The sequence below is a fragment of the Tamandua tetradactyla genome, chromosome 6 (genome assembly GCF_023851605.1).
Source record: "Tamandua tetradactyla isolate mTamTet1 chromosome 6, mTamTet1.pri, whole genome shotgun sequence".
In the NCBI taxonomy this organism is placed as follows: Eukaryota; Metazoa; Chordata; class Mammalia; order Pilosa; family Myrmecophagidae; genus Tamandua; species Tamandua tetradactyla.
The window spans coordinates 31676126-31704064 of record NC_135332.1 but is presented as its reverse complement, the minus strand read 5'-3'; the positions used below and the strand labels follow the sequence as shown (position 1 = coordinate 31704064).

The 27939-nt window shown below is 49.8% G+C and overlaps 1 protein-coding gene and 1 long non-coding RNA gene across 6 annotated transcripts; one reads left to right on the top strand and one right to left on the bottom strand.

Annotated features, from left to right (window-relative positions):
- Positions 1-62: 62 nt before the first annotated feature.
- Positions 63-20455, bottom strand: MYCBPAP (MYCBP associated protein). 5 transcript variants are annotated; one of them, XM_077164737.1, is made up of 19 exons: positions 20330-20455; positions 14572-14699; positions 13820-13979; positions 13617-13720; positions 12548-12731; positions 12207-12322; positions 11503-11653; positions 10292-10407; positions 10080-10195; positions 9463-9574; positions 8037-8226; positions 7342-7529; positions 5072-5218; positions 4172-4564; positions 3628-3749; positions 2701-2816; positions 2089-2234; positions 1736-1906; positions 63-233 (listed from the first exon to the last, which is right to left on the bottom strand). In XM_077164737.1, the coding sequence occupies exons 1-19, from the start codon at positions 20370-20372 to the stop codon at positions 120-122; spliced, it is 2817 nt and encodes a 938-aa protein (XP_077020852.1). In that variant the 5' UTR covers positions 20373-20455; the 3' UTR covers positions 63-119. The 5 variants fall into 5 exon arrangements, with proteins under 5 accessions (XP_077020852.1, XP_077020851.1, XP_077020853.1 ...); XM_077164736.1 differs by lacking the exon at positions 20330-20455 and adding an exon at positions 20110-20248; XM_077164738.1 differs by lacking the exon at positions 20330-20455 and adding an exon at positions 20110-20248 and having other exon boundaries at positions 7405-7529.
- On the top strand, positions 17477-27393 carry LOC143687625 (uncharacterized). The gene is made up of 3 exons (XR_013177599.1): positions 17477-17633; positions 24949-25099; positions 27268-27393. It is a non-coding gene; the product is annotated as an uncharacterized LOC143687625 (long non-coding RNA).
- The last annotated feature ends 546 nt before the right edge of the window (positions 27394-27939 follow it).

Here is a 27939-nt window from a genome sequence, read left to right as displayed (position 1 = left end):
GAACTGGGCCATAAGGTGACCTCATGTAGACCCTAAATCCAAGACCCAGAGGCAGGCAGCAGTGATAGAAATGTAAATGTTCTTTATTGCTTTGGTAACTGGCTTCCCAATAAGGCTGCTTAGGCACATGAATCAGCTGCAAAGATGGGAGGCTCCTCGGAGCTCTTTATGGGACTGAGCTCATCAGCCAGGACCATCAAGTCCATCACCAGGCCATCCAGCAGCCCATAGACCTGAAAGAACGGGAGGAACATTAGGGCAAAGGTTTTTTCTGCAGAAAGCATCTGTGCAAAGAAGCATCAACCGGGCTCAAAGTCGATGCATCTACACCTGCAGGAGAACAGCCGGAGTAGGGAAAAGACCAGTGTTGTGAGAATTCCTGTAGAACTTGTGTTTGGACAGAGTTTTGCTTTACAAACCAGTCTGGGGAGGAAATCCTGATTGTGCCCTTCTGCCTAAAGGGGCAGCAGAACTCAGAGGTGTTAAAGGGGCAACTCCAGGGAGCAGTGCCCATTTAGGCCCTCAAGGTGGGCCTGGGCTCAGCACCAGTTCTACCATGACCCTCTCCCAGAGGCCAGCGTTTCTCCCTATAAGATCATAGATTTATGTACAGAAAGGTCTCCAAGACAGTACCCTCCAAAGGGGCTAGACCAGGATCAACACGCCTAGATAAGTTGAATCTCAATATCAAGAAGTCACAGAAGAGCCTACCTCATGGATCCTCAGAGCCCTTTAAGTACCTTCTAGACCCCTGCAACCTCCAGAAATCTCAGTGATGGCAGCGCAAATGGAGCTTCTGGTCAAATGAGCTTAGGAGCATCACCACAATGCACGATGTAATCCCAGCAGCTACCCAGCCACCCACACTGGAGGTTGACAAAGCACTATTGGACACATGGGCTTATTGAGCAAAGCTTTGTGGACTTCTCCTCCAAAACAAACATGTAAACAACAACAAAACAAACGAGAAAACACCTGGGTAGATCTTTCTTCTTAAGAATAGATTGTGTTCTTATAAAATCTCTCCAGTGCTTCAAAACCCTTATTATTGTTGATGGAAATTCACCCTACATTATGTTCACCCAAGGAGCACATCTGCCAAGATGCACCTAACACAGAGAAGAAGAAAAGCAGCAGAAAAGAGAAGGGCTCCTGCTCTGTTCCCCTAGAGCCTTTTTTTCCAAATAACAGCCAGAGTGATCTTTTAAAGCATAAATCAGACCATGTCACCCCTCCATTCAAAACCTGGCTGTGACTTCCCACTTCAGAGAAAAAGCCAAAGTCCTAACAATGACTGACAAAGCCCTATATGACTCTGTCCTCTCCCATGGGTCTCCCCTTCCCTCCTATCTAGTCATGCTGGCCCACTCCCACCTCTGCCTAGACTACTCTTCCCAGGAGGCACACATGGTCACCCATCTCCCTTGTGTTTTGCTCATGTCACCTCAATGAGGCCCACCTGTCCCCTGCCCACTCTGGTTTCCCCTATTCCCTAACCCATCTCTACCTTTTCTTTTTCCAGAGCGCCTCTCACCTAAGGTGCTAGCACAGCTCCTCATATATGAGGTCTGTCTCCCCACACGGGAAAGCCCTGCATAAGGGCAGCTCTGCTTCCCTCACTGAAGTCGTAGGCCCTTATTGTTTGTGGACTCAATAGAAGGAAGGAATGAGTGAAGGCAGGAGTGGGGGGCAGGTGCGAGTGTGCGGAGGCGGGGCTGCTGGGCTCTCCCCTCACCTCTGTGTGCAGCCTCTGCAAGTATTTCTCCAGGACCAGGGGATCTACTGGCTCCTGAGAAGGGATGGTGCTGTCAGGGACAGGATCGTCCAAGGAAAACCTGTCCCGGCTTAAAGATTTCATGAGTTTCTTCTCATCCTTTGCCTTGTACTTCTTACTGTTTGAGCGGTCCTGTTAGAAAAAGACGAGATGCGTGTGGCCCTCAGGAGTTCCTGAGGGAGGACATCCTCAGCAGCAGATCACAGGGAGAGCCAGGGCGATGGGAGGGAGTGACCACAGCCTTCCAAAGCCCCTCCAGTGCCCTCCCTTGGGGACCCAGCCCCACACAGGACCTGGGCCATTTCCTAGCATGCCTCTTTCCCTGGTAACTTGGCTCCTTTTTTATCCTCTTTGTCTTTGTTTCCTAATTGCTTCTTTTCCTGGGATGCCCCTTTCCGGTCCTCCTTCCCCACTCTTCCAGCTGTCACTTTGGCTTCCGTAACAGGAGGTGACTTTCGATCTAAGGGAGTTGAGTGGAAGACAGTGTGGCACTCTGTGGCCCAGATGATGTCATGGGCACGCTACAAGGCGAGAGATGGGGAAGCAAAGGAGCCCTGGCAGCTGCTCGCCACAGAGTGAGGCAGAGCCCAGCTCTGAGGAGGGGGCACCTTTCCTTGAGCCTCTCATTCAAGTGGTGTGACCTTGTGGAAGAGGCCTGGTCAGGCAGCCAGACCTGGGTTCTGGTCCCAGCTTCAACGGCCCCAGTGGCTAAGTCGTTTAACCTCTCTGGGACTCGATCTACACAATAAGGTGACCTTGAAGATAGCTTTGGGCTCCCAAATCCTGGCAGCAGACAGCAGGGTAGCAGGGCCTACTCCGTCAGCTTCAACCTGGTGGACTCCACTGCCGGGGTACGGCTGAGGCTCCTTGTGGTCCAGGTAGAGGGGTGGGGAAGACCACACAGGTGCAGCTGTGTAATGACTGACCTTGCTCATCTGGCAAGTCCATATAAATGGTCTCCTTCTCAGGTAGGCCCAGCAGAGCCCTCAGCCACAGGGAATGGCTCACCAGACTGTCAATCACATCCCGCCACAGCTGCAAACTAGAGGGCAAGACACACTTGAGAAAGCCATCACCCCTCATTTGCCCTTGAACTTGCAGAGGCTCAGGTCTCTCTCTTAAAAAAGATGTTCCAGGAAGTGATACGGAAACACCACGCTCCTGTCCAGGCAGCATCTTCCCTGGCACCTGAGCAAAAGCTCAGATGGGAGTCTGGCTTCCCTTAGGCAGCAGCTAGATAAAAGTGGCCCCAGGGCGGGCCGTGGCGGCTCAGTGGCAGAGTTCTCGCCTGCCATGCCAGAGACCCGGGATTGATTCCCAGTGGCTGCCCATGCAGGAAAAAAAAAAAAGTGGCCCCACACTAGGGTTAGGAAGCCTATGTGAGTTAAGTCCTAACTCAGTCTATAATCCAGCTTGAAATCATGGCCAGGTTTCAGTCCAGTCCCACTGGAGGAGATGAACCTCGCATGAGGTTTCCAGCATGAGGTTCCCAGGGTTGTGTCCCAAGGGTCTCACAAAAGGACCCCAAGCCTATCTAAGCGAGTTCCAGACAGGCCATGGGAAGACTGATGATGGAGAAGAGAGGCTTCCAGAGGAGTCTGCCCCTCTTCTCACTGCCCTCTGGTTTCTCCTCTTCTCATTCCTCTGCTCACTGAGAAGGAATAAGAGGAGGGGAAAAGAAAAAGGCAAGGTGTTTCCCTAGTCCCCAGACAGCAGCAGGCAGAGGTGGAGGCCACTGCGGCAGAGACCAGAGCATGGAATGTAGGCAGCGTCTTTTAGCAACTTGAGCTCAAGGGGAGGCCAAAAAGGGGAGATCAGCTGGGACAGGATCTCCTGGTGGGGGGGGCACCTACCATGTCTGGTACAGGAGGTCGGACTGCAATGGCCTCTGCTCCTGGCACAGCTCCAGGGCTCCCTTGTTGAGCCTGATTAGGGCATCTTCCCTCTGGTTCTCCTCAGGGAGCGCCATCACTGCCTGGCAGGGTCACAGGCACCACTGGCAACTGCTCTGACCCACACCCTGGTCACCCGGGACCTCTGTCTCTAGAGGCTGAGGGGCGAGGAGAGGAGCAAGAGCCAGGAGGGGCTGCAGCCACAGAGTGGGGTGGGTGGGGCGGGGGACTTCTGTGGAAGCCTGGCTCTGCCCTCTGAAGTCTGTTCCCATGACCCCAGGTTTGCGAGGGCCACAGAGGGAGCCCCTTCCTGCACCACAGCAGCCTGGGCGCCCTAGACATAAAAAGAAGACCCAAGAGATTGCTTGTCTCTGGGCCATCGGAGGGTTTCGTTCTTGGCCCTTAGGGCAAGCAGGACTGTGGGCTTGCTTGGGGTGGGAGCGCTGGCATTCAGCCATGCCACAGCCTTTCTCCATCAGCCCCTCCCCCAGGGCCAGGGAGACACCTTTCTGAAGTCTTCCAAGCAGAGATTCCACTCCGGCTGGGGAAGTCCATCCAGTTCCCGGGGGCTTTTGGCGCTCTCCATGTCTGGGCTCTCTTCCACCAGGATCTCCTCCATGATGCTCTTCCAGTGAGAAGTCTTGGTCATCACCCCATTCTTGGAATCTTGAGAGTCCCTGGGGGCCTCATTCTCAGGCTGGGGCTGTTGGGTTTCCAAGGTTGGGCTCCTGCATTGTCTCAAGAGCTCAGTGTTCATTAAGGACTTCTCCGTGGTCACCCCAGTCCTGGAGCTGGTCTCCTCCTCATCCAGCCTGTCCTCCTCCGCCTTGGGGGGCTGCACCATGTACTGGCGCCACAGACTGTGCAGGCTTTGTACAACCTGGTGCTGGTAATGCAGCTGCAGCAGAGGCAAGAGAAGAAGGGATGTGGCGGGGTGGCTGGAGCACAGGGTGCCTAAAGCATGGAGCACCCAGGGCCCGAGCCAGCCTGCTCCAGTGTCCTGTTCCCTCCAGGGCACTAGGAAAGGAGGCAGGGAAGACAGCAGCAGGAGTGGCTATGGCCAGAGGGGCTCCTCACCTGCCCCTCACCTGAGCATCTCCAATCTAAAGCTTTTTTTTCATTTGCATTTGGGCTTCCAAAAGATTGGGTTTGAATGTAGGAGTCTGTGAAGCTCTGTTCTTAACAAAGCATCCACTAACTAGCTGAATTATCTTGGGCGAATCACTTAACATCTCTGTGCCTCCGTTTCCTCAAAGCCAACTGAGGATATAAATAGTACCTATCTCACGGGGCAGCTGTGAGGAGAATGGGAGCCACTTGTGTAAGGCCCTCAGACCAGCTCCTTCTGCTGCCACTACCACCCAGGGCAGGCACGTGGGGGCCAAGGCCAGCTGGAGGCCTGTACCCGGGGATTCTTATGGTGGAACCAGTCCTCCTCGGTGAGATAGGCGTCCACAGGGGACGGCGCCCGCTCCGGGGTCAGGATCCCGCTCAGCAGCTCCTGCAGCACGCTCTCCACAACGGTGAAGGCTTCACGGCCAGCCAGCTTATTCTGGAAAAGGAAAGCAAGGCTCAAGGCGGCAGCCCAGACTTTCAACACCCATATTGCATCCTCGAAGGAAGGCTGATGCCTCCGAACTTTGTGCTTTCCTAGGGTTTGAGTTCCTGCCATTGTCTGTCTGTCTGTCTCTCTCTCTCTCTCTCTCTGACGTACACACACACACCCACTTCCAGACTCAAAAACTCCTGGGTCTCTCCAGACATCCTTGTTCCCTCAAAGAGGATGAAAGGATCAGAGGAGGAGCCAGTCCCAGGGAAGAGTCACTTCTGCATCAGACCAGGAGCTTACACAGGGAGCACCGCCCCCAGGTCAGGAAGAAGGCGAAGGGGCAGGGAAGCAGTTCAGCCCCTGCTAAGGATGGTGGTAAATTTTCATCTGGCTTGGCCACATGGTCAGTGTCCCAGAGACACAGCAGAGGGGCAGCTCACATGAGAGTTTCGTCCTAACATCAGCAAGTAAAGAGGAATTGATGTGTTCTCAAAACCACCTGTGATACACAAGTCCAAGTCTAAAACTTTAGTACTTTTCCATGCAGATTTGTGCACATGTGAGAGGATATCCACTCTGTCTACTGATTGTTATTTAGAGAGTTGGACCACTATTGTATGTTGCTAATTATTGACTGTAGTACCAAAAGACCCTTGTGAAGCAGTGTGGACAACCAAAGCTATAGGCTGAGCCCCCAGTCTTGGGGTTTGTTCACATGAAACTTAACCCCACAAAGGATAGGTCAAGTCTACTTAAAATTTAGGCCTAAGAGTCACCCCCAAGAGAGCCTCTTTTGTTGCTCAGATGTGGCCTCTCTCTCCAGCCAATATGATGAGCAGTCTCACCACCCTCCCCCTCTCTGCGTGGGACATGACTCCCAGGGGTGTGGACCTTCCTGGCAACGTGGGACAAAGATCCTAGAATGAGCTAAGACTCAGCACAAAGGACTGAGAAAAACCCTAGAATGAGCTGAGAATTGACATCAAGGGATTGAGAGAAACTTCTCAACCAAAAGGGGGAAGAGTAAAATGAGACAAAGTGTCAATGGCTGAGAGATTCCAAACAGAGTTGAGAGGTTATCCTGGAGGTTATTCTTACGCATTAAGTAGATATCACCTTGTTATTCAAGATGTAGTGGAGAGGCTGGAGGGAATTGCCTGAAAATGTAGTGCTGTGTTCCAGTAGCCATGTTTATTGATGATGATTGAACAATGATATAGCTTTCACAATGAGACTCTGTGAATGTGAAAACCTTATGTCTGATGCTCCTTTTAGCTACTATATCAACAGAAGAGTAGAACATATGGAATAAAAATAAATAATAGGGGGAACAAATGTTAAAAAAAATTCAGTTTGAAATAGTGGTAAATGAAAGCGAGGGGTAAGGGATATGGTAGGTATAGTTTTTTTTTCTCTATTATCATCTTATTTCTTTTTCTGTTGTCTTTTTATTTCTTTTTCTAAATTGATGCAAATGTACTAAGAAATGATGAATATGCAACTGTGATGATATTAAGAATTACTGATTGTATATGTAGAATGGAATGATATCTAATGTTTTGCTTGTTAATTTTTTGTAATTAATAAAAAAAGGTTAAAAAAAAAGACTTGTGAAAATGTTATACGCTATGGAACAGCAGAATAACATAAAATTACATTTTGTAAACCAAATTGTAACCCCCTCCCCCAAGACACACCATTTAAATTTTCCTCTTTGGTTTGGTTTGGTTTTGAAACCTTGTCAATTAAATGCAACTCTTCTGTAAAGAGCCAGACAACAGTAAACAAAACAGTATTTTGCTAGTATGAAGAGTCATATGTTCTACTTGTACTCAAATAAGTACCTCCGCGCAGCCTATATTTTAAGGTTCAATCTCATTTCTTTCAAACTGAGTGGGGGCCGTGCACGGTGGAGGTGGAAGCTGCCCCTCCCTTTGCTTGCCCACCCATCTTTCATGTCACAAAGCCCCTGGAAGCATCCATTGAGCAAGAGTAGCTACCAGTTGATGGAAAGCCAAAATTCACCTGTTGGGCTGGGAGAAATTAGATCCCTCTGGGCACTGCTAGGAAGAATACCAGTGTCATCTATCTGCTGTCCATTGGAGCCAAGATCCTGGGTCCCTTACCTCCAGTACCTTCCTCTCATCCTTAAAAATGTCTGGGGTCAGGGAGATTGCATGGAGATTGACCTGCAGGATAGCACCTCCTAATAGGGTAGGGTGAGTGCCAAACTCCCAAGATTCTCTGAAGATCCCAGCATTCAAAGACTTGAAGAAGAAGGTAAAGTTTTTAGTTTCTCCAGGCAGGATCACACCTGAGAGGGACAGAGGCAGAGGTTTTCAATGAGTATAAGTTAGCTGAGGCCCACACCTGCATGTATAAAGTTAACTGAGCCCCAAGCCTACGCATCTACATTTATCTGAGCCCCAGGTAGGGTGACCAACCCTCCCAGTTTACCCAGGACTGGGGGGTTCCTTGGAACATAAGACTTTGAGTGCTAAAATTAGGAAAGTCTCAGGCAAACAGATAGTTGGCCATCCTAGCCCCAGGCCTGTGCATAGAGTTAACTGCACCCCTACACTCTGTGTTTCTGCTCCATGGTGACTCACCTCCCTTGATCTCAAGAGTTCTGCCCCTCTCCTAATAGACAGGGACAGTTAGGTGATCACAGGCTTTCACAGAGGAATGGGAGGGATTAGGTGGGGGAGAGGGACTCAAACTTGCACGAGCTGGGCATTCACTAGACCCGGGCTTCCCAAAGACTTCAAGGACAAAACCAGCCCCAGCCAGGACCCTGAATAGGGCAACTTTTCCCATGCACCTTCCCGGTTGTTAAAGTAAAATTGCTGCATCTTTTTTCTCTTCAGATCGTGGAAACAGTCCGGCTGGAAGCGCCGCCGCCAGTTGTACCAAATAGCTACTGTGCCATTGTTGACTACGGTCAATTCTGAAGATGTTTTCTCCCCTTCTAAAGTTTCAAAGGTCAAGCGGGCAGCAATTCCAATCTGCCTCTAAGGAAGATGAAACGTCTTTGTTAGGGGCCCTAGTTTAGGATGACCAACTTGTCCCTATTTGCCCGGGACTTTCCTGGTTGTAGCACTGAAAGTCCCATATCCCCAGGCCTCCAGGTTCTGACCTCTCTCAGATGGCACTGCATTTCCCTGTGCCAGTTTGAATCTATTACGTACCCTAGAAAAGCCATATTTTAATCCTGATCCAATCTTATGGGAGCAGCCATTTCTTTTAAATCTGATTCAGTACTATAGGTTGGAATCTTTTGATTAAATTATCTTCACAGCGATGTGTCACACCCAATTGTGGGTGCCACCTTTTGATTAGATGAAGATGTGACTCCACCCATTTCAGGTGTGTCTTGATTAGCTTAGTGGAGTGCTTTAAAAGAGGAAACATATTGGAGAGAGATAGAGCCGACAGAGAGAGAGCCAACAGAAACTTCAGAGCCCAGAGCTGACACAGATGCCAACACTTGGAGAATAGAGACCCAGATGTTTGGAGATGCTCGGGCCCAGCAGCTGTCACCATGAGATGTTAAGCAAGTCAGAATCTGGAAAGAGCCAAGGGAAGCCAAGAAATGAAAGCCAGCCCCCAGAGAAACAAAGTGAGGAACCCCTACAGGGACAGAGGCTGAAAGCAACAGAGCCCAGGAGCAAGAGACCAGCGGATGTCAGCCATGTGACTACCCAAGCTGTCCTGACCCATCAACCTTTCTTGAATTAAAACAACTTTTCCTGGATGCCTTAGTTTGGATATTTTTATAGTTTTAGAACTATAAACTTGTAACTTATTAAATTCCTCTTTTTAAAAGCCATTCCAGCTCTGGTATACTGCAGTCCGGCAGCTTACATACCAAAACAGTCCCTTAGGTTGCCATCAGTAGTAAGAAGAGATGAAACAGACTGTAAATCCAATCAACATTTCTGCTCCTTGGCATCTGAAGAATATTCTAGAACCTTCTTAAAGTGATACCTGTATGAGATGATTTGCTTATTTATACACTTGAGAGTTAAGTACAAATTGGGTGGCTTGTGACACCTCTTTTCAGCCTTGTGATTTTATTCTTGTTTGAGTTAGTGTTGCTGTTACCATTTTCAGACACGCTGAATTCATGACCAGAAAAAAACACAGATAGGAGACCGTGCAGGCTCCTTGTGACTGCCACTGTCACCTTGGCACTGTACCCCCAAGGGAGGCCCTTCCAGCAGGTGGGTGAGGGCAAACTGTTTTACCTTGTCCTGTGGGTTACTGCCTCTGATCCAACGAGCTGGCTTCCCACAGAACAGCAGAGAGGGGCCGAGAATAGGCATGGGGTCCACATCAGGGCAACAGGCCAAAATGTCTCTGTAAGAAAAACCAGTGACTTATTTTCCTTGAGGTCACCACAGTTGTGCCACGTGGAGCCCAATGGAAACGGCTGCCAGGAAGTCCAGAGAAGTGATCAACTCCACATTCCAACAGAGTACGATCAGCTCTGCTTTAGAAGCTTAGTCTCTTCCTGCTCGAATCCTTCGGTGAGAGGTTCTTAGAAATAGAGGCTCTTCGAGCCTTCGTGACAGAGCCATTCACTACGTACAGCAGTGGGAGAGTCTGGAGATGCCCCATTTAAGCCACAAAGGAATGTCTAAAAGGTATCAGTTAGGAGTTGGCTGCTGGAAAGGAGCAGATGGAAACAGAAAAGCTAGCACAGGTGCTGAAATGGGTGAGGAAGGGGTGGCAGCCACTAGAGGGAGGCTGGGATGGAGGCACCCTGATTTCAGAGAGAGCAGCCTACCCTTTAATTCTTCTGAGTGCTGGAGGAAGCCACACCCCCCTCAACTCCTTTCCCTAGGGCCCAGGCCCGACTCACAAGTTCACTGTGTCTTCAGAGGAGCTTTCCTGGGCACTTTCAAAGGCCGTATAGTCTTCCACTGTCACAGCCGAGAAAGGCTGCCCTCTGCCCACCACCTCCAGGCCATCGATATCCTCAGAGAGATCCAGAAAGGAAGGATGAGCAGATTATAGACCGGCACCCACCCACACCCTAAGGGGCTGTGGATGGGGCACAGGGGCATTACCGACCTGCTGGCTAAAATTCAGCTCAGCCATGATGCTCTGCAGCTCCTTGCGTCGGGAGGTCAGAAACAGACTCCGATTCCAGGTGTGATGGTACCAAGCATCCCTCTGGGCTGGTAATCCTAGAGCAGGATCCAAGGACAGTCAGCAAAGGCTACTTACTGCCGGGCTCCCTTTCCCACCCACCTCTCAAAGGCTCTGAGAGTGCCCATCTCAACACCATTTCTGCAAAGGGTGAAAATACAGTTTCCTTTTGGCAGCTGGACTCTAGGCCTCCTGCCTCAGCCCTCCTTGGCAGTGCTACACAGGACTCCTGCAAAATGTGCTGCTAATGAGTGAATCTCAGGATTATAAAAACTTAACAGTATCACCTACCTTTCCTTGAGTGCTTATAACAGGCTAGGACCTCTTTTTTTTTTAATTAAAAAAAATTACAAGAAGCACACACATTCCCAACACATACACTCAGCAATTCACAGGCCAGGACCTCTTAATATATATCATATCTCATCTAACCGTCTCACAAGCCTCTGAGTATTTACAGATGGGGAAACTGAGGTAAAGAGAGGTTAAATAACTTGCTTGAGATCACAAACCCAACACAACACAGGCAGTCTGAGGGCTCGCTATCCAACAGAAATACAATGCAAGCCACAAAGGCAATTGAAAGTTTTCTGGTAGCCTCATTTTAAAAAGTAAGAAGCAGGTGGATCTGCTTTTAATAACTTAGTTTATTTAACCCCATATATTAAAAATGTTATTTCAGGGTGCATAGGTGATTGAGGGGTAGAGTGCTCACCTTCCATGCGGGGAGACTTGGGTTCAATTTCTGGACACCCCCCCAAATGTTATTTCAACAGGCAGTCAATATAAAAATTATTGTTAAAATATACTTTTTCATACTCATCTTCAAAACCTAGTGTGTATCCTACCTACACTTATGGCACATCTCAGTTCAGACTTGTCACGTTCTGAGTGTTCCATGGCCATGTGTGCCTGTGGCTGGGCCCTGAGCCCACACTCTACTTCTCCTACACTGCTCGCACCACTTCACCAGAGAGGAAACTGGAATGCAGGAAGGCTACGTGACTGGCCTAAGGCCACCCAGAGGTAAAGGATGAACCAGGATTTGATACCAAGTGTGCCTGGCACGGGGCCGTGCTGGTCCCCTCCGCACACGCTGCCCACCCCCAGGGCCCACGCAGGCTGCTCCTCACCCATCTCCGCCCGGACGCAGTGGGGCTTCCCGATGTGCGTGGTTGGTTCCACCAGGCCGCGCTGAGTTTTCGTCTTCGTCATGACCAGCCCTGTCATTTCATCTCCCAAATATTCCAGCCGACTCCAGAACCCAGTGCTTGCCCCACAAGCCTGGTAAGAAGGACAGACGAGAGTCCGATCACCCCCGACACCTTGGGGGGATGCTGGTGGAGAGCCTGGGAGAGCACCGCAGACTACCGAGACTCCCTCTGGGGACTTCACTGCTGCCCTGAGAGCAGGAGAGAAGCACCCACTTTCGTGCTTTCAGGGTACCCTGTTGTAGCCTATCTCTGGCCCCGGAGAGATGGTGTGGGTTGGTTTGAATTTCACAATGAGATTCCAGAACCTATTATGCTTCCTGGATAGGGCAAAAACTGGAGTCTCAGCTTTTAAGAGACAAACACTAAGATTATTCTAGTAACTGAATGCCTGTGAGAGCTTTCTCCTCAAATTGACTGCCACTGACCACCACAGGCTGAATGATTTAATTGACCAGTCACCAAACACCCAATAATAGAACCAATATAATTTAGTAAAGCTCTTGAGGGCATGACATTGCTTGGTGTTGGATAGAGCTTTTTTCCCCCGGCTGTGCCACTCGAGACAAGCCATTCCTGTGTCCAGACCCCCTTCCCATAGGGTGCTTGGGACTGGCTGTCCTTACCTTCCCGTCGTGCTGTGCAGAAAGTGTGCGGTCAATGAGTTCCCGCTCCTCCTGGATCTGTCTGTAGGTCTCCCCGGAGTGCATCAGCAGCTCTCCAACTGGCTTCTTCACATGTTCTACAGAGAAAGCACCAAGCATGTGGGACCTCCACCCCGTCAGAACAAAGGGGGACCCTGGCACTCTGCATCTGTCAGCCCCACCCACTGGGCTGACCTCAGAACCCACAGAAGATAAAGGGTGATTTGCCATCCGGCCTGTGTCCAGGCTGTGGACAGGTAGGGGGAGCGAAAAACCATGGCAGAGCCTCAAAATCAGATGGGGGCCCCAGCCGCTTTGCTCACCACTGAGGGCTTCCTGCTGCTTCTTCCACAGGGCTACGTTGCGCTGCCAGTTTTTCAGAAAGTTGTGCTGAGGAGGCGGGGCCCAGAGAGGTGTCTTTTCTTCTTTGGGGCTTTTTTGCTTTGGTTCTTCTTTTGCTGAGATGAGGGTCATCAGACAGGGTGGGGTTCGAATCAGCTCAGCCAGCTGAAAGGCACAGCATGGGTATGTGGAGGTGGTGAGAAGGCACGGACCTGAGCAGAGTGGAGACTTCACCCGGCCTGAGTCCCTGCCGTAGTCCCACGCCCGAAGCTCTCATCTGCAAGACCCCAGGGCAGTGAGGGACAGGAAGAAAATCATAGAACCAGAGGCCCGGGATGCTGCCAGTCAGTCTGTCTCCCCAGAACAGACACCGTTGTTCGGAGGTTGTGGTCAACTTTCTTCAGTGTCTGTCCTCCTCCCAGCTGACATTAATTGACACATTCCCCACAGGGGACTGAGCCATTTTTACAAGGCCCCAGTCCTTTAGTGCCTAACCCAGCAGAGGGTCTCTGCCTGGAACCAGGAAAGCAAGGGAACTGAGAGACAGAGAGAGGCGCTGCATGATGGGCAGGGCAGAAAGACAGACTCTCCATGCAGCCCTAGGAGCTGTGGAAAGCCACCTTCCACCCACCCTGTGCACACAGGAGGAGAGATGACAGGTCTTCAGAGAAAGGAAATGAAGCCAAGGCACAGAGTTGCACAGGGAGGCGGTGGGGGTCAGGTGCAGAGACCTGAGTCAAGACGCCTTTCTGGGTTCAGTCTTCCTGGAGCCCAACAGACTCTCACCTTTTGGTTCCATGAGGTACCTCTGTATCCTTATGGTAAACCCCCCTTAAAAAGCTGCAGCCAGCTTAAATTGGTTCTGTGACTTGTGGCTCAAGCGTTAACTCTATAGAGGGCTGGGGGAAGAAGGTCACATCGTCTCAGACTCCAAAGCCCAGAAACTAGATTGCCGTTTTAACCCTGGACCTGCTTGACTCTGCCAGGCAGTGGGACTGAAATGACTTTAGTGACATCTTCTCTCATCCAGGCAGCTCTGTACCAACCAACCTGGGTGTTCCCTCGAGCAAGTGCAATTCTCTTGAAGTCCTGGAGACTCCCCAGGATGTGGTGGGGCAGGATCTGATTGCTGCCATAGAAGCTGTCACCCACACCTGGGGGGAGAGATGACAGAAGGGGTTGATGTCAATTATGCAGATAGATTGAGACCTGCAACAGAGACTGGCGGGGCCAGGGCCCAGGCTGGGGCCTACCAGAGTAGTCCAGGGGCTTTGTGGCTGCATCTGGAGTAGCAGGATGTGCTACTAAGTGGCAGACTGTCCTTCTTGGATCCTTGGGTTTGAGTTTACGGATGATAACTTTCTGGGCTATGGCAGGTTTATCTTCCCTCTCAGTTAGGCGAGGAATGTGTTGCTAAAAAGAAACAAAAGAGGAGAATTCTACCTGAGACCAGAAGGAAAAACACCACCTCATCTCCTTCATCCTAATTCTTGGTGGAATTCCTGAGGGCTGACAAATCTGTTTCCCCAGCTCTGTCCATATGTTCTGTCAAGGAAATGCTTATGCAACACACAAGAGATCCAGTGACATTCCGGAGAGGGAAAAAAAGAGAAGCATTTTCTGCCTCTAGACAGTTCGGGTGAGAAGGAGCTGGCTCTTTCAGGTCAAGCATGGGGTTGGGGGTTAGCAGCATTGTCCACACCTGTAATTTTGCTTCTTAAAAGTCACCTTCCCTTTCGTGAAATGGGCACCTGCCTCTATGGGAAGCAAAATATCTCAGCATCTCTTTTCCCCTGCAATTCTACATGAATCTCAGAAATGTTAAAACAAACAACATAGTAAATTCCTTTACCTGTTAAAGCAAAAGGTATTTGTGCTTAATGGACCTTTCCATGGCATCGGCCACTCCCTATGAGTGGGGGCCAGTGGAGAGCCTGCGGGCTCGTTGGATGTTCTAAGCCATAAGGGATAGCAGGGAGACATTCCCGCAGTAAGGGACGCTTACCTTCTTCAAGTCTTCCCTCTTAATGGCTAAGGCAAGGATGTCATCTCCTTGGAGGACATTGCTAACAGGCTCAGGCTCTTCCTGTATGGGGGGTGTGGGCTGTTCAGGTAACTTTGCACGCTTCTTTTCTGAAGGGAAGCAAAAAGCTACACGTGCTTACAGAGCCCTTGCCTTAAAAATAAAATATATACATGTATCAGTGCTGGGGGAGCAGAACTGACCACCTGGACAGAGAGCAGAGGCTGCTGAGGTAGTCTTGGCAGGCCCTCGCTGGGGTGATGGGAGGTCTGTCTTGAAGGCCCCTCCCCCCTCGCCCCACCCACCGCAGTGACTGGGGCTGCTGGGGGGAAGACATCTGTGTCCCATCCAGGCCAAGCTGGATGACCTGGGTGCACTGCTCTAGGCCTCAGTCTCCCAAAGTGTAAAATGAGGAACTTGGACTAAATCAGTGGGTCTCAAATATCAGTCCAATGTCTTAAGAACCTTCCGGGGAGCTTTACAAATATAGCTTCCTGAATCCCGCGGGGACCCAATGCTTGGGGAGCAGTGCTTTTTAAATCCCCCAAGTGATTCCCAGGCAGGGTGGTTTGGGACAACTGGACTAGATATTTTCTCAGCCCTGTTCAGTGCTAATCCATTCATTCTTCTGAGTTAAGGCACTGGGTTTCTTTCTTCTGGGTTGAGATACACTGGCAAATGTAAATGCCCTTTGGGGAGGTAGACTATTCACTGTTCACCATTATTTCACACGAATTCATTTAATAAATACTATGTAGGCATTTTCTATGTGCCAGGCACTGTGCTAGGCTCTGGGGGTATGAGTCTAGGATTTCAGAGAGCACAAGCCCAGTGGGGAGACAGGCTGTCAAGCAGACCAAACTAGGGTTACTATGGAAGTACCTACGGGGCCCCAGCCTAGACTATGGCGTAGTCAGGGAGGCCTTCCTAAGGAGGTGATAGTTCAACTGAGAGCTGAAGGATGAAGAGAAGTTAGATAGTGGAAAGGGCATTGGGAAGCAGCATTCCAAAGGGAATAGCATAACAAAGGCTATGGGCAAGAAAGAATGGAGCACACTCCTGGCACCCAAAGTATGTGTTTTGAAAGAGTGTAGCGAGATGGGAGGTAGGAAGCAGTGAGCCTGGAGAGGAAAGTAGGGGCCAGGTCAGAAAGAGCCTAGTGAGCTGTGCCAAGGATTTCGGCCTTAGCCCATGGACAATGACGTGGTGGGGAGTGGACCAGGGGGTGCGAGACTGAGGAAGAGATTATTTAGGAGGTTACTGCAGTAGTGAAGTGATTGCTGGGTTATTCTCTGACGATGACACCCTTGCTTTCTGTCATGGTTAGGTTCATGTGCCAACTTGGCCAGGTGGTGCCAGATGCCTGGTTGGGCAAGTGCTGGCCTGTCTATTGCTATGAGGACATTTCATGGACTTAAGGCATGACCACTTCGGCAGCATCCACAGGTGATTGCATTTGCACTCAGCTAAGGAGAGCGTCTTCTGTAATCAGTGATGCTTAATCTAATCCCCAGAAGGCTTTTAAGGAGGACTCCGAAGAGACAATCACTCTTCCTGCTTCAGCCAGCCAGCCTCTCCCCGAGAGTTCGTGGAGGACCTTCATGGGAGCTGCCAGCTTGTGGCCTGCCCTACAGACCTTGGACTCTACCTCCCCACTGTTAAGTGAGACACTTTTAGAAATTTTATATTTACAGATATGTCCTGCTGATTCTGTTTCTCTAGAGAACCCTAGCTGATATACCTTCCTTCCACAGAGGCAGGTTACTAGCTTCAGGTATATTTCATTTCTCTGGCTGCTATTCCCACCCCAGCTCCACCATGCCTGCTGGTTCAAATGGTTTGATATAAAGCCCAACACAAAATAAACAAAAGAAAACTGAAGTCCTGCGTATTAGCTAGGGTTCTCTAGAAGGCCTTCCAGTGATTAGATTAAGTCACTCATTGCAGAAGACACGCCCCTTGGCTGATTACAAATGAAATCAGCTGTGGATGCAGCCACGGTTTGCCATACCTCAACCAAACCCATTCTTATTAACCCTAAAGAACACCTAGGGCTCTATCTGAGATGCTACAAAAGTCCCATGCACTAAGATTATTTCCCAGAAACCTACAAACTCCAGATGGGTTCCTGGGCCATTTAAGTCCTGAAGCCCAGAGAGGGCCAGCCTCTCCAAGAATCTCAACTAGCTTTATCCCCCTAGCTTATATATATTATCAACAGCTCTTTATAAGATGAAAAAGTTAGAATGGGCAGAGCCCAAATACCCATAAAGAGTAGAAGAAGGACCAAAGGAAAAGGAGAAGTAATAACAGAGAAGTTAGGATTTAACAAATGAGTAGGAGTGCTGAATCATTATATTGATATTTCTTTTAGCTCCAGTGTCTTGGAGCAGCTAGAAGGAAAAACTTAAAATTGTGGGACTGTAACCCACAAACTCTGAAATCTGTTCTATAACTACTGTTACATTGTACTTTGAAATTTATTGCTTTTTTGTATATATGTTATATTTCACGATAAAAAATGTTAAAATAACAAAAGACTCCACAGGGCTTGACCCTTAAAAAAAAAAGTTAAGCTACAGCCTTTCTGTTGAGGAACTGAAAAAGGCAACAGAAGCAAACACATACCAAATAAGTGCCTAAATTAGTGGCACAAGGGTAGTGCTGGGTTAAACATTCAGAGAAAGGAGCCACAACTGGTGGGCCATATAGTTTACAGCTCTGCAGATGGGCTCAGAGGAGCAGCTGGACGGTCAGTGGTGGCCTCACAGGCGAAGCTAGGCCTGGAAAGACAGATAAGGCTTGGCACAGGCGGAGCAGCCATCAGAGGTGCTCCAGCGAGGTCACAAAGAGCAGGGCTGGGCGTGACATGTGAGGAGCTTGTGACATCTTGTTGGGAGCTAGGGGGTGATAATGGGGATGGGAGGGGGACCAGGGCATGATGGCTTCACAAAGCACAGCTGAAGCATCTGCTCTTCCCCTTGTCGGCAGGAAGGTTTGGCCCAGGAGCGTGACTTGTTAAAGGCATGATTCCTCCAATGAGGGTAAGCCAGGTGGACTGAGGGGTTGGGGACAGCAGGGAGGAGGGGCGATCCCGTGGGGGTAAGTTCAGGAGGACTCTGCAGGGTTGAGGTGCGTCTCAATACCGCTGCTGTGGTGGCCCCAGGAGGTTCTGTCGTTTGCCGAGGTTCTGTCGTTTGCCGCGGTCCTGCCCTGCCTAAGGCAGGGGTGTATTTTTTGACCCGGAAACCCAAGCTGAGTAACCACCCTGGTGAAAAACTGCACTGGCATTTCTCCCACCATCGTGACAGCCAAGGGGGTTGAGGAGACCTTCAGGGGACAGTCAGGTGACACTGCTGGAATTAGCCCAGGCAGCTAAAAGGATGTGCTCAGGCCGAGCACCCACTGAAGTGGTGCTAGCTTCCCGAGAGCCACTCCGCAGTCCCCCTTGGCTGTCAAGACCCCACCCAGCTCAGACAAGGGGCATGACAGGACCATCACAGGCAAGGGGGAGGTGTGTGGGGGAGGGGTAGCCATGGAGGGAGGGGAAACCTGGACTCGATTTTCCTGCTTCCCATTTTATCAAAATTGTATTCCTTTTTAAGTGTAGATTAAAGTCATGGGGACATTCTGATCCCCTGCTGTGCTGTGGACAGCAAGGGGGAGGGGCTGTTCCTACCAGGGCAGAACTTAAATTGGTGGGGGCGGGGGTCTGGTACAGCTTAACAACAAGAACAGGGAGAAATCTGGGAGTCATAACGGTTCAGGTCCCTAGACAGGTTTGCAGCCGCAATATTTGCTTGCCTTTTTGCTTATAATTCAGACCTTGGAGAACACAGAGCACAGGATTACATAAGTTGATTAGCTGCACTATGTTGAGAAGGGGAAAAAGTGCTGCCCTACTACCTTGGAGGTTTCCCCTGGGATGCTGAGGAGAATAAAAGATATCTTGCATGTTAAACACTTTCCTTCCCCCGCCTCTGTCTAGCGCATGTTCTTAGCTCAAGGGCTATTTAGGCAAACTAAATTTCCCCTTATTAAAAATAAGTAGGCAGTGAAAAATCTTTCCTTGATTTGTTTTACAGCAAAAAGTTCAAATCAGATAAGCTCTCTCAGAAACTAGGTGAGCAGGAGGCAGTTGTTAGGAAAGCCTGTGACTGCCCTTGGGAAAGGACACGAGATATTTTTCTCTCTTTTTAATTAAAGGAGTATACCATGAAACTGCATCACAGTGCAGTCTAAATCTGACTTCTGCACTGTGAAGAAGAATAAACGAAAACCACACTGAAAAACACCTAGGTTTAGGGTAGCTTTCAAGCCTTCCCTGGGGCCCTCTCGATGCCAGGCCCTGCCCCTCTCCTCACGCTGAGCTTTCTGCACAGCTAGGAGGGTGGGACTCCCCAGGACCTGCAGGAACACGGCCCGACTCTGGCACAGCACAGAAAGCCCTTTTAGGATCTGGCCCTTGTCCACACGTGCAGCCCCCGTGACTCCCGTCCGGCTCCTGCTCCACATCTGACACCTCTGCCCTGGCCCTTAGATTCACAGTCCCGCGGCTCAGCTCATACTGCTCCCAACACCTAGAAAACAACTCCTCCTTTATCAGGCCCGCTACAAATGTCAACCTTCTTCAGAAAATCTCCCCCCCTAACTTTACCATCCAAAGTCTGGGCCAGCTGCTCTGAGCCCCCTTCGCCCCCTCTGGGCGCCATCAGGCTCAGGGTCTCTCGAGGACTGGAGTCACACAGATAATATGGGTGCCCTCGTGCCAGGCAGAGTGCCCACACACTGTGGGGCCCCCAACAAATAGGTACAACAAAGACAGATCCCACAGAAGGTGGGCTGCAAAAGGAAAAGTCTGCTGTCAGACACCTGTAACCAGGGGGTAGCTGCAGAGGCAGTCATCTTCAGTGATTCCAGATTAAACAAGCTGGACAGGTGTCAGCAGGCCAGAAAGGGCACATGCTGGGAAAAGGTGGTGAGAGAACCAGCCAGGTTAGGCATTTCTTCTGTTTTTTTCCACCAGGGCTCTTAGGTGACACCCCTAAAGAACCTAATCAGGGTCACTGGTTTCACTAAGCCAACATGTTTTTACATTCTTTCCTGCATTCCCCTTTCCACAAATCCCATTTTCTGGCCTCTCTAGCCTTAAATTCTCCCCTGGCTCTTCTGAACCCCATCCAGTTAAGGGACCCTGCCTCCTGTGTCCCACCCTAAGACCAGGTCTCCTATACTTTCCTGCCCTTGATAACTGGTCCCTGAAGCCCCTGTCAGCCCCCCACTTCCTGGGTCCCCCTCCCCAAGCCCAGCTCTGCTGTCCTCCTGTTTACCAACCCCAAGGCGCAATACCCTGTGTCCCCTTCCTTCGGGGATGGGGGGCGGGTCCCCCTTGTCCAGCATCCCTAAGGCGCCTGTGTCCTATACTCCTTTCCCCAGTGATTTTTGCTCCTACCCCCGGTGACCCCCATCTCAAGAACCCCTATCCGGTTCTCTTGAGTTCCCGAGGCAGCTAGCGCCAACCTTTCAAGGACTCTGCGGCCTCCAAGAATCTGTTTGGAGGGATTCTGAGACGGGAATCCTTCTTTAGAGACTTCATGGTGCCAGGGGCGAGGCCGCCGGCAGCCGAGGCGGCCAGGCCGTGAGGCGCCCCCCGCCGCCACCGCCGCCGCTCCCGCCCCGCGCGCGCCCGCCGCCGCCGCGTCCTTAGCAACCGGCGCCCCGCGCGGGGGCGCGCACCCACCGAACAGCTTGGGCGGAGACTGCTTGCGAGCCGCCTTCTTCATGACGCCGCGCCCGAGGGCCCGCCGCCGACCGCTCCTTGCCCCCGCAGACCCACGGAAAGACCCCGAGCCGGCGCGGTGGCGTCACGAGCGCGGTGACGTCCCCAGTGAGGGGGCGCCGGGGGTGGGGGCGACGCGACCTGCCGCACCCTGCTGCCGGCACCTGCTCCGGACTCCCTCCGCGGCCCCTCGGCTTTCTCTCTGCCCCTCGGGGTTCCCGCCTTTCTCCTCCCCCACCCCGGGCTGAACACCCTGCACGGCTTCCGTGGGTGTTAGGTGCCCTGTGGCCCCTGCCTGTCCTCTGTCCGCGCCCGGTCACCTTCTCCCCGCCTTCTCCCCACCCCCCACCCCCTGCGCCCCGCTGCAGCCACTCTGGCCTTCCATCACTTCCCGAACAAGCCAAGCTCTTACCCCGGCTTGAGGCCTTCTCACCCCACAGCTCTCAGTCTTGGGAGTGGCTGCCCTTGTTCCCGCAATTTAAAATAGCTTCTCAAGCTTATGATCGCACCTTGTATACCTTTTTTTCCCCCAGCGTTTTAACACAATTGTGAATTATGTTGTCTCTCTATGTGGTTGCCTGTTGCGGGGCACATTGTCAACAGGTAAGCTCTGTGGGAGCTGGGATTCTTTTCTCCCTTACCCCTCTCCCCCACCCCCACCCCACAACTTAGTTTAGTGCTAGGAGTCACTCAATAACTGTGTGTCCAGGAATGAAGGGGCTCCAGGACCAGACAGAATTGGGTTCCAGTCGCAGCTCTTCCTCCTTGCTGGCTGTGTGTCCTTGGGCCAGTCCTTTGACCTCGCTGGGCCAGTTTTCTCACATAAAATGGAAGTCATAGTGCCTCCCTCACGGGACCATCGTCAGGATTAAATGAGATCATACACTTAAGCTCCCCAACACAGTGACCTCCAGCTGTAGGGGATTCTAATCAGTTCTCAAAATCAAGCCGGAATTGGGGAAGTGGGGAAGCTCTTTATACCCATTTACAGATGGAAAAATTTAATCCCAGAGAGGAGGAGGGTCTAAAATCACCTGACTGGCAAGATGCACAAACCATTTCTCCCAAAGCCAGGGCCAGGGCTCTTTGGAGCCTGTGTCCTGGGCCATTTCTGAGCTTTAGAGCAGTCTGCCCCAGACAGGGACATATGCCCGCAGGGCTGATCAACCTCTGAGTTTTCTGCGTGTTCTCTGCTATTGGACCCCTCCCACATTCCCCTCCATTCCTCACTCCCCTTAGGACTGAAACATCCTCCGAGGACAGTCCCTCGCTCTGGCTTTTTGATACCCAGGTGCCAACCAACGTCCACCCTCTAGGGAGGCACTAGCTCGGTTCACTCCCTAAACATTACTGGGCACTTAGAATACACCCGTTGGGTCCTCCAGAAAGCAGACACAGACGGAAGTAGGAGTGCAAGAAGTGTATTGTAGGGGTCCGGTGGGGATACCTATGAAAGATGAAGAGGCAGGAAGCAGGACTAGGCTGGAAGCCCCTCAGACTGTGATGCAGATCTGACCAAGTCTCGGCCAGTTCAAAGGCCTGTGGGGCAAAGACTGACCATTAGAAAGTACCACTCCTTTAATCTATCTGCTGGGAAGATAGCCAGTCCCTAGTGCCATCGCCATGCTCAGTCTTTGGCTGGAGGCTGTCTGGGAAGAGCACGGCCTTAGCTGGAAAGCTGAAGTGGAGCTGAAAGTGAAACAGCCAGAGGATGACAGCTAACTGCCCTCCTTGCAGGCAAACAAGAAGTTCTTTCTTGAAGGCAGATAGGAACAGCTTACCTCCGTGGCTGCCAAAGGAGCTCCGGTAGATATGGAGGAAAATAAGGAATATTTCCTCTTGCCCTCTATGAGCTTGGAGTTCACCCAAAAGACAAACACCCATGAAACACTAATCTGTGTGACTAGTTTCCAAAAGGACTTTTAACTTTGGGAAGTTTCACAGCATATAGGTAGTTGGGCTGGGAGCAGGGCAGAGGCCTGGGGACCATGCAGGGAGGGTTCGGTGGAGGTCAAAGGACAAGGGAAGGAGGTGGGAAGGGTGCTTGGTCAGGAGTTTAGGCAACCTGGCTGAGCTCTGCCACCAGCCCTAGAGTGACCTTGGACTAGTCTCAGCCTCTCGCGGCCTCAGTATCACCATCTGCTTCATGAAGGGGTTGGACCAAATCAGAGCTGCTTAACCTTTTGAGAATCTGATCAAAACCAGGAACCTCTCCCCAGAAATGCCCATTCAATGTGTTTTTAATTGTGATAAAATAAACATAACATAAAACTCATCATTTTAACCATTTTAATGTGTACAATTCAAAGGCATTTAGTACATTCACGATACTATGGAACCATCACCACTGCCTAGTTCCAAAGCTTTCCAAAAGGAGACCTGTTACCCATTAAGTAGTTACTCCCCATTCCCTCCCTCTTCTCCTGGCAACCACTGATCTGTTTTCTGTCTCTATGGATTTGCCTATCCTGGATATTTCCTATACATGGAATAATTAAATTTGTGTCTGGCTTCTTTCACTTAGCATAATGTTTTCACGGTTTATCCATGTCATAGTATGTATCAACGCTTCATTCCTGTGAATGACTGAATAATGTTTCTTCCATTGGACGGACATACTACATTTTGTTTTTTCCATTAACCTGTGCATTTGCTTTTGCACATTATTCTGCATTCAATTCCAGGAAGACCCTGAAGCTCATTCTTGTGCCCCTGGGGTGGGGGTGGGCTGAGGTCCGGGGGCCTCAGACCCAGAGTTCCAGCATCTGAAAGTGGATTTCCAACTCTGACGGGTGTGCTGGGGGTTGTGACTAATTGCAACTTGGGGACCGCAGAGTGAATACCAGGAGAGCCTCCTTCGAAAAGGAAGCACTTAGTTAGGGTGGACCAGGAAGGTAAGAGTTCAGCAGGCGGGTAGAGTGAAGCGGCTCTCCACTGAGGACACCCAGGAACAAAGACCCAGAGAGGGTTACGCTTCCAGTTCAAGGGGCTGCGTCATTTAGGCAGCACAGCTGGAGCAGTCTCCTCCCCGTGTGGTGACTCTAAGCAACCACCTCAAGCCGGGGGAGGAGAAGGTGACAGGTTGACAGAGGACATGGCATAAATTATTGCTTCATGTCTCAGTTTATTTCCACCCAGCCAGGTGCCGAGCATGTCATCAACTACTCTTTCCAGGGCCTAAACTGCCTCTGTAAATAGAAATGTGTTTCCTCCACACACTGCGTCATCCAGTTACCGGGGACAGCCACCCTCACAGAGCCCAGGGCAGGGGGTAGTCTGCCTCGGGCCCTCCCATGTGCCTGCCCCCCTACAGCATGTCTGCCTCACCCCCTTACACCCGGCCACCCCCCCCCCCCCACACCTGGCTCAGGCCTCACATCTGGTTCATTCTCTTCACACCTGGCCTCATTCCCTCGCACCTGGCTGTCATCCCTACACACCTGGCTTATTCCCCTCCTTCTGCCCTCACTCCCTCTTGTCCGACTGCCCTCCTCAAACAAGGCACCTCACACCCCGGCCCTCGAGCAGAATCTTGCTCAGCTAAGACGCGGCAGGAATCTCACGTTCTCCCTGGCCCGGAATGCAGAGTGGACTGGCCTCTGCTTCAGGGATGACGTGCTGACCCTGATCACTGTCCCCAGGCTCAGATTGCTCTTACCCTCTCTTTGGGAGGGACACAAGGGGAGATTTTTTGGAAGTCACAAAGTAGGGGAGAGGAGCAAGGGGACTGTGGGTTAATACTTACATCCCAATGTCCCTGCCTGGGGCAGCTTCCTTGGTGTAGCGGGGACAGTAGCAGTCTCTCGGATTTCTATCACCCTCTGTGGTTGCATTGTCTTGTTCTGAGGGCTTATCCCCTGAGCTGCTGTGTCAGCTGTCTGCCCCTCGTCCACCACCCCCACCCCCAAAACGTAAACTCCCTGGGAGCAGGGGCTTTGACTGGCAGATTCACAGCTGTATCCTCAGTTCCTGGAAAAGGTCTGAAGCACAGTAGACCATCAATAGTTGGGGTTGGGGAGCAGCCTGGAGAAGCTGGAGAAGCTGAAGAAGCCTGGGGAGAAGTCAGTGATTTCGTGGTAGCCATCTTTAAATATCTGTGGGGCAAGAGGGAGACGGGTTCCCCCTTGCAGCAGCGCCCAAGCGCAAACCCACAAACTGCACAGCAGGTTCCTGGGAGGTTTGCTCTAAGAAGACTTTTCTAAGAATCAGAGCTCCCTCCCATGCATGCAGGACTTCCAGCACAGGGATCCTCTGGGCCGCTGTCAATGGCATGCTCGAGACAGAAGGAAACAGAGTTCTGGGGCTCTGTGCCAAGGGCCCCCACTGAGGGAAGGCTCTCTTCCCGGCCCCTTCTCTCCTCCCTCCTGATCCTGGGGAGGGCAAGGCTGCGTGCTGACGGCAGAATCAGTCCCAAGGGAGCTGACTCACCTTGGGGACATCTTCCTCTAGATTGTGGGGTGCCTGAAAAAATACCCCACTGCATCCCTGAGGATACCACACGAGCGGCGAGTGGTAGGTGAGCTGTGGAGGGGATGCTGAATCACAGCCCGGGCCTGAATCTCTGCCTACCTCCCTTTCAGCATGGGCTCAGCATATCTTCATGGGTCTCCCACTGTCCCCAGTGTCGATGCAAGAAGCTCATGGAAAGTGTGCTGTGGAAGCACTCCAAAAATGTTAAAACTGCACGGTTGGAAAAGATGATAGTTAATGCCCAGAATACTTGAGAAGCAGGTAATTTCTCCCTGAGATAGTGTGATGGGCAGAAAGAATACCCCCTCCCCAAAGATGTCCACATACAAATCCCCAGGATACATTATCTACGTGGCAAAAAGAACTTTGCCCATGTGATTAAAGATCTTGATGGGGAGAGAGGTTGTCCCCGAAGGTCCAGGTGGGCCCAAGGGAGGAGAAGGGTCAGAGCCAGAGAAGACGTGGTGATGGAAACAGGTCGTGGCAGGAGCCAAGAAATGTGGGCAGGTCTTAGAAGCTGGAGAAGGCGAGGGATGGAGTCTTTCCTAGGAGCTTCCAGGAGGAAGCTAACACCTTGACTTTAGCCCAGTGAGACCCAGTGCAGACTTCCAACCTCCAGAACTGTAAGATAATATTTGTGTTGCTTTAAGCCACTAAGACTGTGGCAACTGGTTACAGCAATGAAGGGACTAACCCTGTAAACGCTATTTCAAACCGGAGTCTCCAAATCTCTTTTTCAATACTCCTTTTCAGTCACTGAAAGCTTCTGTCTTTACCAAGTTAGCTTGTGGGCCCCTGCTCGCATTATCACTCCTTCTCTGTCTTGACTTCCATTTTGGGAGAGCAGTTATTTTGCACCAGACACACCTGAATCTGAATCCCAGCTAAACATCATCTAGCTGGGTGACCTGGAACACTTAATCTCTCCGGGTCAGTCTCTTTCACCACAAATGGGGAATTATGGAAATTAAATATAATTTCATGTGGTAAAGGGCCTGGCACTCAGAAACTCTCTCCTCTCCACATAAAATAGGATGCCTGGGTAAATTTTGCATTTCAAATAAAAACAAATCATTTTTTAGTATAAGTAGTTCCCATGCAAAGACTTATTGGACCTACTTACATCAAAGACTTATTCCCTGCTCATGTGAATTTCAAATGTAACCGGACTTCCTGTATTTTTATTTGCTAAATCTGGCATTTCTAGTCTCATCCAAGTCACATGGCTTGTAAGCAACAGAGGTAAACTCTAATCTCAGGATTTTTCAGTCCCAGGATCAATGAGCATCCTGCTCCACCTGACCTTGAGTAGATTCCTAGGCCCACGTGGCAGCCAGAATTTATAACTCAGTTGGGATTTCGAAGACAAATGCAGTTTTAACCTTGAAAATATAAAAAACTGATCACAAAAATAAATTTTTGAAATAACACAAATAAATGCTTATATATATTATATATGTATACATATATAAAGCATGGAAAATAAAAACATTATGAAAATCAATAGTGACACTACACATATATTATGTATATAAATTCAATCTCCGAAGGCATGTGTTTTTAGGGACTTTTTTTCCTTCTGCCTGATCTAGACCAACCCATAAATCAAGTGCAGTTTCAATTAAATGGCAACTAACCTTACTGAAGGCTTATCATGGACTGGCTAGCCTTCTAAGTCTTTTTTATGTATACTGACTTCTTTTTAAACTGATATAACTCATACAACATTGATGCCACATAATATGAAATCCATCATTTGAAAGTGTACAATTCACTGTTTTTTAGTATACTCACAAAGTTGTGCAATCATCACCATTATCCAACTCCAGGACATTTGCATCACCTCAAAAGACCTGCTATACCCATTAACCCCATTAGCAGTCACTCCCAATACCTGCTCCCCTCCCCCATTCTCTGGTAACCACTAATTTACTTTTATCTCTATGGATTTATCTATTCATGTTATTTCATATAAAAAGAATCATCCAATATTTGTTCTTTTGTGACTGGGTTCTTTCACTTAGCATAACATTTTCAAGGTTCATGCACATTTTAGCATACACCAGTACTTCATGCCTTTTTATTACCAAATAATATGCCATAGTGCGGATATACCACATTTTATGTATACATTTATTAATTGATGGACATTAGATTGTTTCCAATTTTTGGCTATTATGAATAATGTTGCTATGAACGTTTGTGTACCAATTTTTCTGTGAATATATGTTTACAATTATTTTGGGTATATACTTAAGAGTGGAATTGCTGGGTCATATGGTAACTTTATATTCATCTTTTTGGGGAACTGCCAGACTGTTTTCCACAGCAGCGTAACCATTTTACATTCCCATCAGCAGTGTATGAGGGCTTCAATTTCTCAACATATTCATTATGACTTGTTCTTTTCTTTTTCTTTTTTATTATAGAAATCCCAGTGATTGAAGTGGTAGCTCACTATGGTTTTGTTTTTCATTTCCCTAATGACTAATGATGTTGAACACCTTTCCATGTGGCCTCATTTGCATTTTCTTTGATTAAATATCTATTCAAAGCCCCACCTTTTCATGTGGACTCATTTGCATTTTCTTTGAATAAATATCTATTCAAAACCTTTGCTCATATAAAAAATTGGATTACATTTCTTTTTATTGTTGATTTGTAAGCGTTCTTTATATATTCTAGATACTTGACCCTTATCAGATATGTGGTTTGCAAATATTTTCTCCCAGTCTATTGCTTGTCTTTTCACCTTCTCATTGTGTCCTCTGATACACAAAAGTTTTTAATATTAACGAAATCCAATTTACCTATTTTTTTCCTTTGGTTGCTTTAGCTATGTGTAATGACTTCTTGAACATTTACAACAATCCATGGGGTAGAGAATATAGTTTCCACAGTGACTTTTCAATGATCTAAAGCTGCTTCCATGAGTGAGGCCCTGCCCTTTGACCCCTCATCTGGTGCTGTCACACCAGGGCTTCTAATCCTCACCTCTGGTGACTTAGCTACAGTAAGAAAGGTCACCAAAGCAAATGGAGCCTGTATAAATTGGGATGAGGTTCAACTGGGGAGGAGGCCCCAGGCTGAGTCAGGGACAG

Bases quoted from the DNA above. Each gene is read 5' to 3' on its own strand.
- MYCBPAP (XM_077164736.1), bottom strand. From the start codon at position 20,185: ATGAAGTCTCTAAAGAAGGATTCCCGTCTCAGAATCCCTCCAAACAGA. The intron at 4,565-5,071 runs GTACAGGCCTCC...CCTCTGCTGCAG, and splicing joins TCCACCATAAGAATCCCCGG to CTGCATTACCAGCACCAGGT. The intron at 2,235-2,700 runs GTCAGTCATTAC...CAACTCCCTTAG, and splicing joins GGACTTGCCAGATGAGCAAG to ATCGAAAGTCACCTCCTGTT.